Below are 17,048 nucleotides of genomic sequence, written 5' to 3'. Positions count from 1 at the left end.
TATTTTTGCCAGAATTGTTGATAGAAGTTTCCACAGAGTTGGTAAACACATGAGGGTCTAAAATTCATGGGATCACTGTGGCCTTCTTTCTTTCTTTCTTTCTTTTGGTATGAGAAGAGTTGTCCCTGCAACCATCAACCTTGGATGTCCATTCTTCAAATATTTATTAAGTTGTTCAAGTAATGAATAGTGGAGAGTTGTTATGAATTTCGGCCAGATTCCATGCTGGTCTGGGTGCTTTCCAACTTTTCATTCCTCTCAGTACCTCAGCTATTTTTCTTCTTTAATATTTCTGTGTATTCCTCTATGGTGTGCTTTTTAATTTTTTGTCTCACATTTTAAATTCAGTCTGCTATCTGATTATGTTCTACGTCGTCAGACCACAGTTCCTTCCAATAACACTGAAACCCTTCCACATTATTTATTGGCCCTTTATTTTTTCCTATTCTGCTTTTAATGTTAATCAGATCAAATAATCTCCTAGAGTCTCTGGTGAAGTCACTGTTCTCCTGACATTAACAACTTTGTGCTAAATATCTTTCTAGCCTATAACTCCAAGTGATCAGCTTCTCTTTATGTTGTTCCTTGACAACTCTCATATCCCTTTTATTCAGATGATATTTCATCTTCAGGTCCATTTGCTGCTCTTTTTTCTTCAAATGATTTTTCTCAAATTCATCCAATAATCTTGTATCTGAATGTAAAACCTTAATCTTCTCATTGAAACTTCATTTTGATGGAGGTTATTGAATATAGATAGTTTTCCAGTGGTTCACATCCTCAGCTGGTTTGATGTTAAACCAGTGAGATTCTACTGTGAGTGTATCATAAATTGTACAATTCAACTGGCTAATACTTGCTGGTTTAACTCCACAGCTTCTTTGAGTACTTTATTAAGTGCTTGCAATATATCATCCAGTCTTTCCTGGTCTACAAATTTCATACTTTGTGCTGGTTGGTGCTCAATGTCTCTTACACTCCGCATGATCTCTATCAAAAATCATTTTTATTTCCCATACTTTTTTAGGTGCTCTTTCTCTCATATTTGTCCTAGATATGTCTTCTATTTATGTCTGTTATTTATCCTGTATCATTGCTTCTACCAATATGTTTGCATGTGGTTCAGCATGACTAAATTTCCTTTTCAGGCTTTCAATCTCTATTTGTGTAAATTCTCCTCTGTGGAATAAAATTTGGAGTCGTCCATTGAATCTATGCCTAGTTATTTCTTTCTACATGTTATCATTTCTCTCCTTCCAGTGCTGGAGCATTTGTTTCCTTCAGCCTCTTTCTTCCAGTTTTGCCAAAAGCCAACTTCAGATCTCTTCTTGGTTCTTTTTCATTCTCTTGTTGAAAATGTTCTCCAGTTTTCCTGGATTGTTTTGAGAGCTGCATTATATTGACCTGGGGGAACCCACCTCCACATATCACACTCTGTTGGGGGAGAAGGCTATCTATCAACTAAGATCTTCTATCTTCTGAGGTCCCCTTAATGGCATGTATACTAATTATCAATTTGCCTGGATTCTCCATATTGGGTTAGGTTGGCAGGCTATATCGCGGTGGGTGCCCAACCAGTATTTCTAGGCCACAGGGGTTTAGTAGTAGTAGTAGTAGATTTATTATTAGTAGTAGTGGTAATATTGAAATCCTAAATATTTTAATAGGGATCGATCCAATCCAATCTAAAAAAAAAGGCTACAGAATGTAGTAGACAAAGCATAACTACTTATAGAATTGGTTAGATCCCCAGTTGGTGTCAATCAGCTATAGCGCCACTGGAATCAATGCAGCCAGATTCCTAGCTTGTATAAAATTGGCCATAGCGCCTTTGAAGTCAAGGGGCCAAATCCTCAGCTGATATAAATCAGATGCAGTTCTGTGGACATTAGTGGGACAGATTAAAGAGATATTAGGCCACAAATAGAAAGTGACAAAGTGAATGACTTTACAGCCTGCTGAGTAGAGCACTCATGCAGGACACCAGGGATCCAGTTCCGCTGTTTCAATGCCTCTGAAATTATTTAACCACAGTGGAACAACTTCAACAGGAGAGACTAAGCGAGGCTCGCATCAGACTGTTCCATAGTCCCTGCTGAGAAGGGATTTTGTGAATACCAGTGGATGCTGACTCGGGGATTTAGGTGCTCAAACTGGTAATTAAGTGCCCAAATCCTTTTGTGTATCTAGCCGATTTTGTCTATGTAAAAACACAATTTCAAAACTACTTCTCTCTGTCTCTTTCTTTAAATTTTGTCTATTAAAAAATTACATGATGGAATAGGGCTCTCTTTACATTCATCCTGCTGAGCAGATGATCTCCACATGCCATTTCAATTTACTTTTATGATCTATGTTAATTTCATTCATTTTTTTTTTTCTGATCTTCCAGGTCACAATCTTCCTGAATAAGTGTAAATGGAAAATCAAACCACGGTGACTGAATTTATTCTCCTGAGAGTTTCCAATGAGCCATATATGCAGATTTTCTTCTTCCTGGTGTTTTTAGTTATTTACCTAATCACACTGATTGCGAACATGATGATCATGTTGGTGATAAGAGCTGATTCTCACCTTCACACCCCCATGTATTTCTTCCTATTCCATCTATCCTTTGTTGATATCTGTTATTCCTCAGTCACAGTGCCTAAAATGCTGATAAATTTCCTGTCAGATCACAAAACTATTTCTGTCAATGGCTGTATTGCCCAGATGTTCTTCATCCTCCTCTCAGCTGGTACAGAAGTTTTCATTCTCTCAGCAATGGCTTATGACCGCTATGCTGCCATCTGTGACCCATTGCATTACATTGAGACAATGAACAGAGGCATCTGTGTTCAGCTGGTGAGTGGTGCATCGGTAATGGGCTTCTTAAATGCCCTGGTTAACACTGTTTTTGCCCTCAAGTTGCGTTTCTGTGGGCCCAATCAAATCAACCATTTCAGCTGTGAGCTCCCTCCTCTATTACAACTGTCCTGCACTGAGATCCTCACTAATCAAGTGGTGCTTCTTACTTCTGTTGTGGTATTTGGAGCAAGCTCCTTCCTCCTCATCCTCATCTCCTACATTCACATCATTTCCACCATATTGAGGATTCGCTCTGTGGAGGGCAAGCTTAAAGCCTTCTCCAACTGCAGCTCCCACCTCATTGTGGTTGGCTTGTTGTACCTCACAGCTTTTTTCCAGTACATAAAGCCCAGCTCAGTCTCCTCTGTGTTTCTGGAGGAAATGGTCTCCATCCAGTACAGCATCTTGACCCCTATGTTAAATCCCATCATCTACAGCGTGAAAAACAAAGAGGTGAAAACAGCTGTAGTGAAAATATTGGGGAAATTCAAATTTCTCAAGTAGTGGTGATGTATTTTTTTTTTAAGTCAGAGACCATAAAACTGTAGAACTGTGGATAACTACTGTTTGGGATGTTCTCAGCTCAGCTATTTGACTAAAACTTTGGGCCAAAAGTGCAGCTGGTTTAAATCAGCATGTCTCCTTGAGCTCATCAGACCATATCTCCACTGGGTACAAGAGTCAATGGAGCAAAGGGGACTCGATTCTGGGTGAGTTCTCTCAGTACCAGTCTCCAGAGTCATACCTTTTCTTTCCCTGTCTCTCTGTCTGGCCCACTGACTTCAGTGGAGCTATGGCCAATTTAAACTAACCAGGGATCGGGGCAATTGTATTAAAAGAACATGTTTTTCTCTTGCTTTGTGTAATTCTTCTACTTCTTGTATAACAGTAATATCATATTGGACTGATCCCTATGAAACTCTCTAGAATTGTACACTAATAATAGTAATAATAATAATTAGTAGAGCCAAAGGTTCTGATGTCCTACTAGGGAAAAATACACAAAGGGACTTGGGCTTGAACAGGAGTCATTGTGTGACACATATTGAAATATCCCATATCCCCCCACATGGGAATTGGGAGATGCCTGTTTAAATCTGTTCCCCTGATCAGGCACTTGAACTGGGGGTAACCCACACTCCACAGGAGCTCACTAATCACTGGGATAAAAGTCATGAGGGATCTCCTCCTCCTAAGTTCTTCTTCTTCTCCCACCCTGCCTCATCCCAGCTTCTTGCAAAAATTTCCTTAGGTGCAGTTAGAGGGTTCCCAGATGAGAATCCCAAGCAGTAGGAGATGCCTCCCTGCAGGGGATAGAGGAACTGAATTCTTTGATAGTAGCAGGGTTTAGAGCACACTCCTCTCCTCAGCAGCTCTCATTGGCTAGGGAACTACCTATAAAGCTGGCTTTATTTAATCCCATTCATAGATACTTACCTCTCCCCAGTTATTGTGAAGGGAGCCTGAGCACCAAAACCAGGCTGTGGAAACCCAGTGATTTTCCTGGCAGCTAAAAATTAGTCATTAGAAAACCTATGTCCCTTTGTGAATCCATCCCTTGGTGTAAACTGATGTAGTGCCATTAAGTCAATGGAGCTAGGTGGATTTACATGAATTGGGGGTCCAACCCACTGTGTTCATATACTAAGGTGATTTTGTTCCCTTCAAATTTCACTCACCATTGAGTTGGAAAGACTTGTTTATCAGTGAGTTTCCACTCAAGCCCTAAACATAGTAGGAAGTAGTGCTGGCACTCTGCACCCAGGTGAAATACACCCTTAGATGCAAAACCCCAGCTGGTGGAAATCAGTGTAACTCCACTGAAATAAACAGAGCTACACAGACCTATGGAAGCAGAGGATCTTGCCTCAGTGAACAAAGATATGATTCAGAATCACCTGTTGCCAATGTTTGACTTAAAGGGATATGGCCGGGAGTAAACAAATAGTCAACCAACAGGTTATTTTCAACTGATTCCAAGGGATTTAGGTTCCAAGCTCCTATTGGATGAGAAAACTTAGCCACAGAGACATGCCCAAAGACAGCCAGAACGTCTGTGGAGGGCAAGACATTGAAGCCTGTCTTCTGCCTTTAACCACAATACCATTTGTGTGCCCACTGGAAGTCCCATATCTTTTCCCATGCCATCCTAGTGCTGATAAAATGCTCTCCTTGCCCATCTTAGTGCTGATAGAATGCTCTCCCTGTCCCAGCTGACAAAGACACACCACCCTCTACTTTCATTTTCACTAGGGTAATGTTTTCTTTCACCTTCTTTACAATACAAGGAATATAGAGGGTTGAAAAATAGGAATATTTCACTGAAAATCATGCCTCTCTTTCTCATCAAAATTCAAAACTTTTGTAGCCAGCTCATTGAATTAAAAAATAGCATGACTTAGCTACTCCTGTTTCCTGTTTTTGATAGGTATTCTGTGACCTTGCTCACTCTGTTGGACTGTAAATCCCATAGGACAGGAATCATGAGTACTTCTATGTTTCTTAGTTTTCTCATTTTTTTCCAATCTGAAAGTTTGGTTACATTGTAATAGAAATTTTCTGAGGGAAAATTTAGAAGAAAAATATTTGATTTTGTGTAGGAAAAAAAAGATTTCTTTTCAATTTGACCTCTCAAAAGGAAATGGATTTTTGTATTTCAAAATGTCAAAATGAAATGATTTTTTTTTCATTTGGAATTGGCATTTTCAGTTTAATTGACAATAGAATGGCTCACCTCAATGTCATTTTAAGTCAAAATATTCATTCAAAATAAAAATTTGCATTTGAAATGGACACTTCAAAAGGAAATTTTTGTTTCATGGAAAAATGCCCAAAGGAAATGTTTAGACATTTCTGCATCCAAACATTTTAGGACTTTTCATCTCATGACAAAATTGATATTTCAACTTTTTGGCCCATTTTGGGGTTAAAACAAATGTCAAAATATTGATTTTCCTGTGTGATGGGAAAGTCTTTATCATCTCGTTTGTTTGTACACTCCCAAGCATAACAAGCTAGGTTCATTGATTTGTGATTGTATAGTCTGATCTCCTGTAAAAGACAGGCCAGAGAACTTTCCCAAAACAATTCCTAGAGCAGATCCTGCCTTACTGTATTATAAGAAAGAAAGAAAGAAAGAAAGAAAGAAAGAAAGAAAGGCGGGTTTCTCCCACATCTTCATCTATTTAAGCTCTTTGTCTGTGTGACAACTAGGACATGTAAAAGCAGCAAAGAGTCCTGTGGCACCTTAAAGATTAACAGACATATTGGAGCATGAGCTTTTGTGGGTGAATACCCACTTCATCAGATGCATGTAGTGGAAATTTCCAAAAGCAGGTATAAATATGCAAGCAAGAGTAAGTCAGGCTAGAGATAATGAGGTTAGTTCAATCAGGGAGGATGAGGCCCTCTTCTAGCAGTTGAGGTGTGAACACCAAGGGAGGAGAAACTGCTTTTGTAGTTGGCTAGCCATTCACAGTCTTTATTTAATCCTGAGCTGATGGTGTCAAATTTGCAGATGAACTGAAACTCAGCAGTTTCTCTTTGAAGTCTTGTCCTGAAGTTTTTTTGCTGCAGGATGGCTATCTTTAAATCTGCTATTGTGTGTCCAGGGAGATGGAAGTGTTCTCCTACAGGTTTTTGTATATTGCCATTCCTAATATCTGATTTGTGTTGATTTATCCTTTTACATAGAGACTGTCCAGTTTGGCCGATGTACATAGCAGAGGGGCATTGCTGGCATATGATGGCGTATATTACATTGGTGGACGTGCAGGTGAATGAACCGGTGATGTTGTGGGTGATCTGGTTAGGTCCTGTGAAGGTGTCGCTGCTGTAGATATGTGGGCAGAGTTGGCATCGAGGTTTATTGCATGGATTGGTTTCTGAGTTAAAGTTACTATGGTGCGGTGTGTAGTTACTGGTGAGAATATGCTTCAGGTTGGTGGGTTGTCTGTGGGCAAGGGCTGGCCTGACACCCAAGGCCTGTGAAAGTGAGGGATCATTGTCCAGGATGGGTTGTAGATCACTGATGATGCATTGGAGAGGTTTTAGCTGGGGACTGTATGTGATGGCCAACTAGGAGATGAATGTTCAGTGCTGTAGTCATGTCAACTCTGTTATGTGAGAAGAAACATATCCATTAAAAACAGCCAAGGAGAGAAAATAAAACAGTTTTTAGTGTCAAAAGCTAGGGAGTATTCTTAACGTGTTGGTTTGATTTTGACACAAACAAGGAGATACTTAGAACATTCCAGCAAGCTGTAGTCTTGCACTAATTAAGAAGAAGGTGACAACAATGGTGGGGTCCTGTCCAACATTTAGAAGAAGGTATTCCTTACTGAAGGTCTATAGAGTTGAGGTTGAAGGAAGTAGAGCAGAAATCTGACCACGAATAAGATTGGAGGATGAAATTTTGTGGGATTTAAGAAATGTAAATCTTCCCATACTGACTCTTGTTGAGGGCAGAAGATTTGCAAGGGGCCATTTGCCATGCAAAGCCATTCTACACATCACCAGCTGCATTAAAGCCATGGATAGCTGCTACTGCTAATGTGTTTCTGATTCATACAAAGTGAACAGCTTCTACTAGAAAACCTGAGAAAGTCTGCATAAAAATACCCTATAGCTCAGCGATTAAAGCACTTTCCTAAGAGATGGGAGGCCGAACTTCAAATCTCTGCTCCACAGCAGGCAGAAGTGGGACCTAAACGGGCTTCTCCCACATCCAAGTGCCCTAAAATTTAGATTAAAGGAATTCAGGGGGTACTAGGGTTGCATGTGCTGGCTTGTCAGTTTAGCCTTTTTTCCCCTCTGGATGAAAATATTTTGCGTATAGATGTCAAATCTGCAAATACTGTATGATCGACCAAAACAGTTTTTTTGGAAAATAAACTATTTGTCTTAAAAAAAATGCCCACCTCCTACTTTTTCCTGCCACCGTATACAGTCTAGTTGCTCTTTTCTCATTCCTTTATCTATGTATCTCTGTATTGGTGATGTCCAAGGATGGCTGGCCATTTCCCATGCTTTTTCCTCTGCTGCCCTCTTGTGGCCAGGTTCTTTGAAGGAGTGTATAGGAAATTAAAAGATTTGCTATTTGGATGTCTAATTCTTTCAGATGCTTTGAAAATCTGAGCCTAAATCCCTGTCTTGTTTGTTGACAGTCACTGAGATTGGATACCTAAATCACTTGGGCTCTTATGTCCACACCACAACACTCAATGTTAAACACTACAGAATATTGCTTAAGGGTTGAACCATCATAGTGTTATTGGTAGTTTGTTACAGAGAATGAACTTCAGGGATCTTGTCCCAGGAGGAACAAGACAGCATTTAAACAATTCTCAAGAATCTGCTCTTAGTCTTGGAGTCAGATAGGAAAAGGATTTTTGCTCTACTCCCACTGATAACCCCACACATCTTCATAGAATCATAGAATATCAGGGTTGGAAGGTGTCATAAATATAAAGGGAAGGGTAACAACCTTCCTGTATATGTTAGGGGGCTTATTCCTTCACCCTCTCACTTATGGACTCATAGACTCATAGACTTTAAGGTCAGAAGGGACCATTATGATCATCTAGTCTGACCTCCCGCATGATGCAGGCCACAAAGCCGTACCAAACCTTTCCCTTGACTCTGCTGTTGAAGTCCCCAAATCCTGTGGTTTAGAGACTTCAATTAGCAGAGAATCCTCCAGCTAGCGATCCCTGCCCCGTGCTGCGGAGGAAGGCGAAAAACCTCCAGAGCCTCTGCCAATCTACCCTGGAGGAAAATTCCTTCTCAACCCCAAATATGGTGATCAGTAGAACCCCGAGCATGTAGGCAAGATTCTCCAGCCAGACCCTCATTGGCCATTATAGTATTTACCAGTGATGGCACGCTGTTCCTTTGACTAAAATCATATTATCCCATTAAACCATTCCCTCCATAAACTTATCTAGCTTAATCTTAAAACCAGACAGGTCCTTTGCCCCCACCGTTTCCCTCGGAAGGCTGTTCCAATATTTCACCCCTCTGACGGTCAGAAACCTTTGTCTAATTTCAAGCCTAAACTTCCCCACGGCCAGTTTATATCCATTCGTTCTCGTGTCCACATTAGTACTGAGCTGGAATAATTCCTCTCCCTCCCTGGTATTTATTCCTCTGATATATTTAAAGAGAGCAATCATATCCCCCCTCAGCCTTCGTTTGGTCAGGCTAAACAACCCGAGCTCCTCGAGTCTCCTTTCATACAACAGGTTTTCCATTCCTCTGATCATCCTAGTGGCCCTTCTCTGTACCCATTCCAGTTTGAGTTCATCTTTTTTAAACATGGGAGACCAGAACTGCACACAGTACTCCAAATGAGGTCTCACCAGTGCCTTGTAAAACGGAAGCAGCACCTCCTTATCCCTACTAGATATACCTCGCCTAATGCATCCCAAGACCGCATTGGCCTTTTTCACCGCCACGTCACATTGTCGACTCATAGTCATCCTGCGGTCTACCAGGACGCCAAGGTCTTTCTCCTCCTCCGTTACTTCTAACTGATGCGTCCCCAGCTTGTAACTAAAATTGTTGTTAGTCATCCCTAAATGCATCACCTTACACTTTTCACTATTAAATTTCATCCTATTTCTGTTACTCCAATTCACAAGGTCATTCAAGTCTCCCTGCAGAATATCCCGATCCTCCTCCGAATTGGCAATACCTCCCAGCTTTGTGTCATCCGCAAACTTTATCAGCCCATTCCTACAATTGGTTCCGAGGTCAGTAATAAATAGATTAAATAAAATGGGTCCCAAAACTGAACCTTGAGGAACTCCACTGGTGACCTCCCTCCAACCTGATAGTTCACCCTTCAGTACGACCCGCTGCAGTCTCCCCATTAACCAGTTCCTTATCCACCTCTGGATTTTCATATCGATCCCCATCTTTTCTAATTTAACCAATAATTGCTCGTGCCGTACAGTATCAAACGCTTTACTGAAATCAAGGTATATTAGGTCCACCGCATTTCCCTTATCTAATAAGTCTGTTACTTTCTCAAAGAAGGAGATCAGATTGGTTTGGCATGATCTGCCTTTGGTAAAACCATGTTGTAATTTGTCGCAATTGCCATTGACCTCATGGTCCTTAACTACTTTCTCCTTCAGAATTTTCTCCAGGACCTTGCACACTACAGATGTTAAACTGACAAGCCTGTAGTTACCCGGGTCACTTTTTTTCCCTTTCTTGAAAATAGGAACCACATTAGCTATTCTCCAGTCCAACGGTACCACCCCCGAGTTTAAAGATTCATTAAAAATTATCGCTAAGGGGCCTGCTATTTCTCATGCCAGTTCCTTCAATATTCTTGGATGAAGATCATCTGGTCCGCCCGACTTAGTCCCGTTAAGGTGTTCAAGTTTGGTTTCTACCTCGGATACGGTAATCCCCCCTCCTGTATACCCCTCTGTCCCGCTGCTAATATTCCTAATCCCTTAATTGGCCTCATTGAACACCGATGCAAAATATTCATTTAGATATTGTGCCAGGCCTAGATTATCCTTAATCTCCACTCCAGCTATAGTCTTCAGCAGTCCCACGTCTTCTTTCTTTGCTTTCTTCCTATTTATATGGCTGTAAAACCTCTTACTATTGCTTTTAATTCCCCTCGCAAGGTCCAACTGTACACGGCGTTTGGCCTTTCTCACTCCATCTCTACATGCTCTGACCTCAATAAGGTAAGTTTCCTTACTGATCCCTCCCCTCTTCCACTCTTTGTATGCTTTCTGTTTTTTCCTAATCGCCCCTTTGAGACGGTCGCTCATCCAGCTCAGTCTAAATCTCTTGCTTACTAACCGTTTTCCCTTTTTCAGGATACAGGCCTCCGACAGCTCCTGCAGCTTTAACTTAAAATAATCCCAGGCATCTTCTGCCTTTAGATCCATTAATGCGTTTGCCCAATCCACTTCCCTTGCCAGTCCTCTTAATTTATTAAAATTAGCCTTTTTAAAATTGTAAACCCTAGTCTTCGATTTAATTCTGTTAATCCTTCCATTTAGTTTAAACCGAATTAGCTCATGATCACTGGAGCCCAGGTTGTCCTCTACAACCATTTCCTCAACGAGGTCCTCACTACTCACCAAAACCAAATCCAAAATGCCCCCCCCCCCCTCGTTGGTTCAGCTACTACTTGATGAAGGAATTGATCAGCAAGCACATCTAGGAACATCTGAGCCCTATTATTGCTACTAGCATTTGTTCCCCAATCTATATCTGGGAAGTTAAAGTCCCCCATAATTACACAGTACCTATTAGTATTTACTTCCCTAAACACATTAAATAGTTCTTTATCCATATCCTGGGTTGATCCCGGCGGTCTATAGCACACCCCAAGCACTATCCCAGGGGAGGCTCTAGTAGTTCTTTTACCCAGTGTGAGTATTGCCCAGACGGACTCCGTCTTATCTATTCCATCAATTATTATTTCTTTACAGCTTACCTCATTATTGACATACAATGCCACCCCCCCACCTTTACCTTTGCTCCGGTCGTTCCTAAACAGCACATACCCTTCCATACCTGTAGTCCAATCATGACTGCCATTCCACCACATTTCAGTTATTCCTACGATATCCGGTTTCATTTCTCAGACCAGGAGCTCCAATTCCTCCATTTTGTTACCTAGGCTTCTTGCATTGGTGTATAAACATCCTAATGTATGCTGTTTAGCCTGTCTCCCATTAGTAATGCAATTTGTTACAGACCCCTTAGTGTTCATCCCCCCTCTCCTTCTTATGCCCAATCCCATCCCCCCGGCTATATCTCTTCTTATCTCATCATTTGCCTTTTCAATGTTGGAATCTGGCGTGGAGATTAACTGTACATCTCCCAACCGTCTCCCCCAACTTCCTAGTTTAAAGCTCTTTTGATGAGATGAGCCAGCCTCCCTCCCAGAAGTCTATTTCCTTCCCTACTCAGGTGAAGTCCATCCCATGAGAACAGCTGTCTGTCCCCGAAAGCCTCCCAGTGGCCATACATCCCAAAGCCCTCCTTATAGCACCACTCCCTTAGCCAACTATTTATTCTCACAATCCTATCAGCCCTTTGCTGCCCTTCTCTAGGAACAGGCAGAATCCCACTAAAGATGATCTGAGCCTCAATTTCCTTGAGCGTCCTCCCCAGCCTGGCATAATCTCCCTTGATTCTCTCTAACGAGAACCTAGCCCTGTCATTCATTCCTACCTGAAGGATTATCAAGGGGTTTTTACCTGCTCCTTTTAGGATCCTTTTCAACCGCAGGCCCACATCGTGTATCTTTGTGCCCAGTAGACAGCACACCCTTCTGTTCTCTGGGTCCGCCCTGGTCACAGGCCTGTCTAATCTCCTCAGTAAGGAGTCCCCAATCACGTACACCTGCCGTCGCCTGGCGACAGTGCGATCTACCAATCTATCTTCTGTTCCCTCTAGTCCTAACCTGTGTCTGTTCCTTTCTTCCCTTATATTCCCCCTTGTGCCTTCCTGAATCCTCCCAGGGCCCAGATTTGGTGCTGTCTCCATCAACTCCTCCCCTCTCTCTATTGGACTAGCTGCTCTTCTCTTCTTCCTCACCCTCCCACCTTCAGTCACCACCTGCTGCCCCCCTCCTTGTTATCCAAACACCCAAACCTGTTCCTGAGTTCTATTTCCCCTTCACTAGCCCTCTTTTTCCTTGGCCTGCTTCTCACAGTCACATGTTCCACTGCCCTTGTTCTCCCCCTAACATTCCCCCCTCACAGTCCTCAGCCTCTGCTTCCACCTGCACCCCTGAGCATTCCCCTTCAGCCCCTCCTTGCCTTTCCTCCATCAGCTGCTCGAACCCCCTTCTAAACTCCACCAGGGTATCTACCTGCATCTTCAACCCCTTAATCTTTTCCTCCAGTAATGCTATTAGGTGGTACTTCATGCAAACATACCTCTGTTCAGGCTCACCCGCTAGAACTGTATACATACCACAGCTTCCACATGCAACCATCTGCATTCTGTTCACTGCTGCTTGGCTCATGGCTGCTGCGGTCTCTGCCCACAGCACCTGGGGACACACAGCACACAACACACCGCGCCCTCCTGCCTCCCCTTCCAAACTCCCACTCAAACTCCCCTATTAGCAGCCCTGTTTGCTGCCTCCTGTGCCGCTGCTCTCAGCTGTGCCGCTGCCTGGCTGGGCGGCTGCTTTTATGGGTCCTTCTCGCATGAACAGAGAGCAACAATACCCGAAGTCTAAAGGCGCAAACAATTTGATGTTTATTGGGGTGAACTTCCAGCAAGCATGATTCCAGTTTCCTTTCTCAATGCCCCCCTTCCCAGCTCTGACACCACAGAGCCATCCCTATTCCCATTCCCTGTTCCCATTCCCCCCTTAGCAAAACATGATTCCAATTTCCCCACCCCCATTCCCTGTTCCCATCCCCCCTTACTTCCTGATTGACTGCAGACTATATAGTAAAACTTGAGTTCTGCTTAGCTATACCTTAAACAATCATTTTACTGAAGTTTAACTAACCAATCCTAACATACTGTAACATGGTCATTTAACCAATTATATTCCACCACCTTAATTAGTTTACACTCAGCAACATTAATTATACAGCAGACAGAAATAATTACAGAACCAGACAGAGACCATGCAAATAAACATACAAAAAATACAGAAGTGAGGATTTCACAACTACATCTATACAGACATAAGAGTTTTCCAGCTGTGTCTATTGATAAGTGAGTTCTTACCAGACAGAAAACTATCCACCCAAATTTCCTTTTACATGTTCTAGGCTTTTCCCTTTATCTGGAGGTGATAGATCGGATCACCTCCCTAACAGCCCCAGATTGCCTTATTTTAATGTGACTAGTTTGGAATGTGAGGGTGTGACCGTTCATTTCTCACTTTATGGCTGCCTCTGCTGCTTAGCCAAAGGCCTTACTTAGCCTAAGAACAGAGCGTCAGACTGTCACAGTACGAGAAGGCCCTTTCACAGACAGACAGTGATTCTGATTCTTTCTTTTATACCTCTATAATTAGCTAAGTGATAAGAATACATGTAAATTCCTAAAGTATAGGCCTTTACAGACAGGCCTGAATATCTATATCCTAACTGTATACAGTACTATAAAATCTCTCCTGGCCAGAGGCACAAAATCCTTTTACCTTTAAAGGGTTAAGAAGCTCAGGTAACATGGCTGGCATCTGACCAAAAGGACCAATAAGGGGACAAGATACTTTAAAATTGCGGGGGGGAGGGGAGAGAAGGCTTTGTTTCATCTGTTCCTTTTCTGGTCTGTGTGCTTGCCAGAGACAGATCAAGAAAGCAAGCAATCCAACTCCGTTAGGATTAGTAAATACTAGCAAGGGAATGCATTAGCTTATTTTTATTTTGGCTTGTGATTTTTCTCTGTGTTGAGAGGGAGGTGTATTACTGGTTTTGGAACTTTAAAGTTTTGCCCAGAGAGAAATCCTCTGTGTTTTGAATCTGATTGCCCTGTGAGATTATCTTCCATTCTAATTTCACAGAGGTGCTTCTTTTAACCTTTTTCTTTCTAATAAAGTTCTGTTGTTGTTTTTTTTTAATCTGATTGGGGTTTTTTTAGTGGTCTAAAAAAACCCAAGGTTGGTTTGTGCTCATCTTGCGTATTCTCAAGCCTCCCAAGGAAAGGGGGTGTAGAGCTTGGCGGAATATTAGGGGAAGTACTCCAAGTGGTCCTTTCCCTGAGTTTTGTCTAATCACTTGGTGGTGGCAGCGTTACCTAATCCAAGGTACAAGGGAGAAATTGTGCCTTGGGGAGTTTTTAACCTAAGCTGGTAGAAATAAGCTTAGGGGGTCTTTCATGAGGGTCCCCACGTCTGTACCCTAGAGTTCAGAGTGGGGAGGGAACCCTGACAGAAGGGACCTCAGGAGGTCATCTAGTCCAACCCCCTGCTCAAAGCAGGACCAGTCGCCAACTAAATCATCCCAGCCAGGGCTTTGTCAAGCCTGACCTTAAAAACCTCTAAGGAAGGAGATTCCACAACCTCCCTAGGTAACCCTTTCTAGTGCATCACCACTCTCCTAGTGAAAAGGTTTTTCCTAATATCCAACCTAAACCTCTCCCATTGCAACTTGAGACCATTACTCCTTGTTCTGTCATCTGATACCACTGAGAACAGTCTAGATCCATCTTCTTTGGATCCCCCTTTCAGGTAGTTGAAAGCAGCTATCAAATCCCCCCTCATTCTTCTCTTCTGCAGGCTAAACAATCCCAGTTCCCTCAGCCTTTCCTCATAAGTCATGTGCTCCAGCCCCCTAATCATTTTTGTTGCCTTCTGCTGGACTGTTTCCAATTTATCCACATCCTTCTTCTGCTATGAGGGGCCCAAAACTGGACACAGTACTCCAAATGAGGCCTCACCAATGTCAACTAGAGGGGAATGATCACGTCCCCCCTACTTATACATCCCAAAATGCTATTAGCCTTCTTGGCAACGAGGGCACACTGTAGACTTATATTCGGCTTCTCATACACTGTAACCCCTAGGTCCTTTTCTGCAGAAGTGCTGCCTAGCCATTCAGTCCCTAGTCTATAGCCGTGCATGGGATTCTTCTATCCTAAGTGCAGGACTCTGCACTTGTCCTTGTTGAACCTCAAACTTCTTTTGGCCCAATCCTCTAATTTGTCTAGGTCCCTCTGTATCCTATTCCTACCCTTCAGCGTATCTACCACTCCTTCCAGTTTAGTGTCATCTGCAAACTTGCTGAGGGTGCAGTCCCCTCCATCCTCCAGATCATTAATGAAGATATTGAACAAAACCAGCCCCAGGACTGACCCTTGGGGCACTATGCTTGAAACCAGTTGCCAACTTGACATGGAGCCATTGATCACTACCCGTTGAGCCTGACAATCTTGCCAGCTTTCTATCCATCTTATAGTCCACCTATAGAAACCTTGAGGGGTTTTACTGCTGTGGGTAAAGAATATTGGATCTCCTGAGATGTTGCATTCCAGAGGCAGACAGACAAACTACACAGACAAATCAGTGAGTAGGTAGATAAATAGACTAAGAAAACAGAAAGAGAAAATCCCATGTCAGAATGATCTTACCATACTTACGGCCCACACTTGACAGGCAGGTGAGTTGATTCATATTCATATTCCCCTTTAATCTTTGTTATCCTTTCAATTTCAAAGGACCAGATTCTGCCCTGATATCTAGGGGTGGGTCTATAGAGTCCCAGACTTCTTCCTGTATGCAACAGTCTATCTACACAGAATAAGTTGCAGCATAGGGGACATAGTTGATCACTTATTTACTTGAATCACCCATCTCTCACACTTTCTTTATTTGCAAGGCAGCAGTGAGACAACTGAGAACAGTTGGTGCAAGTTACCGGTAGTTTCTATTTTTGCAGTGTGTGTGAGAGAGAGAGAGAGAGAGAGAGAGGGTGGTGAGGATAGGGGCAGGGCATTTTCTGGAGAAGGTATTCAGTTTTGGAAAACACTGTTCACAAAATCTGCCTGTGTTAATAGTCAGATTTTAGTCCAAGGTCCATCGCTTTGCTTTGGCATTTGTCTCATGAGCTGATCATGGGGGAATGGTCTAATTTCTTTCTGGGAGACATATGGGGATAAACATAGATTTGTTTTTGGACAGAATGTTGTCTTCATTCTCATTTCCACTAAAATTTTATGTCAAAATAGCCCCTCCCTTCCATAGAGGCAGCTTAGATTAGCTTCTGTATAGACAGCCTGACAGGCCGCTGAGTCCCACTGGGTCAGATTTTCAAAGGAGCTTCAGTGATCTAGGAACAAAAGACCCATTAATTTTTGATCACATCCCTCTTTTTATAATTATGTCACTGTGCTAGAGAGTGTTTGCTGGGCACATTCATTTCTTCTTCTTCTTGAAAAATCCTTGTGTTTTTTAATAGGGATGAATCCAATATACTACCACAGATATTAAATAGTGTTTCCAACAAAATACTCAACAACAACAACAAAAAACCCGGCAGACAATAATGGACACTTTTTATAGAATTTGCCAGATCTCCAACTGGGGTCAATTGGCCACAGTTCCGCTGGAGTCAGTGGGCCAAATTATAGAGATATTAGGGCACAGAGGGAAAGAGAGAGAAAAACATTATTATTTGTGGCTAGAGCACTCAACCCAGATGCAAAGACCCAGTCCCCTGCTTCACTGCCCATAGAATTATTTATCTGCAGTG

At 42.4% G+C, this 17,048-nt stretch overlaps 1 protein-coding gene across 1 annotated transcript; it reads left to right on the top strand.

Annotated features, from left to right (window-relative positions):
• The first annotated feature begins 2,418 nt into the window (after positions 1–2,418).
• LOC128846682 (olfactory receptor 1009-like) lies at positions 2,419–3,351 on the top strand. The gene has a single exon (XM_054045925.1). It carries the CDS (start codon positions 2,419–2,421, stop codon positions 3,349–3,351), a length of 933 nt encoding a protein of 310 aa, XP_053901900.1.
• Positions 3,352–17,048: the final 13,697 nt, after the last annotated feature.

Source organism: Malaclemys terrapin, chromosome 12 (assembly GCF_027887155.1).
Source record: "Malaclemys terrapin pileata isolate rMalTer1 chromosome 12, rMalTer1.hap1, whole genome shotgun sequence".
Classification (NCBI taxonomy): domain Eukaryota; kingdom Metazoa; phylum Chordata; order Testudines; family Emydidae; genus Malaclemys; species Malaclemys terrapin.
This window is presented reverse-complemented; position numbering and strand designations above follow the sequence as displayed.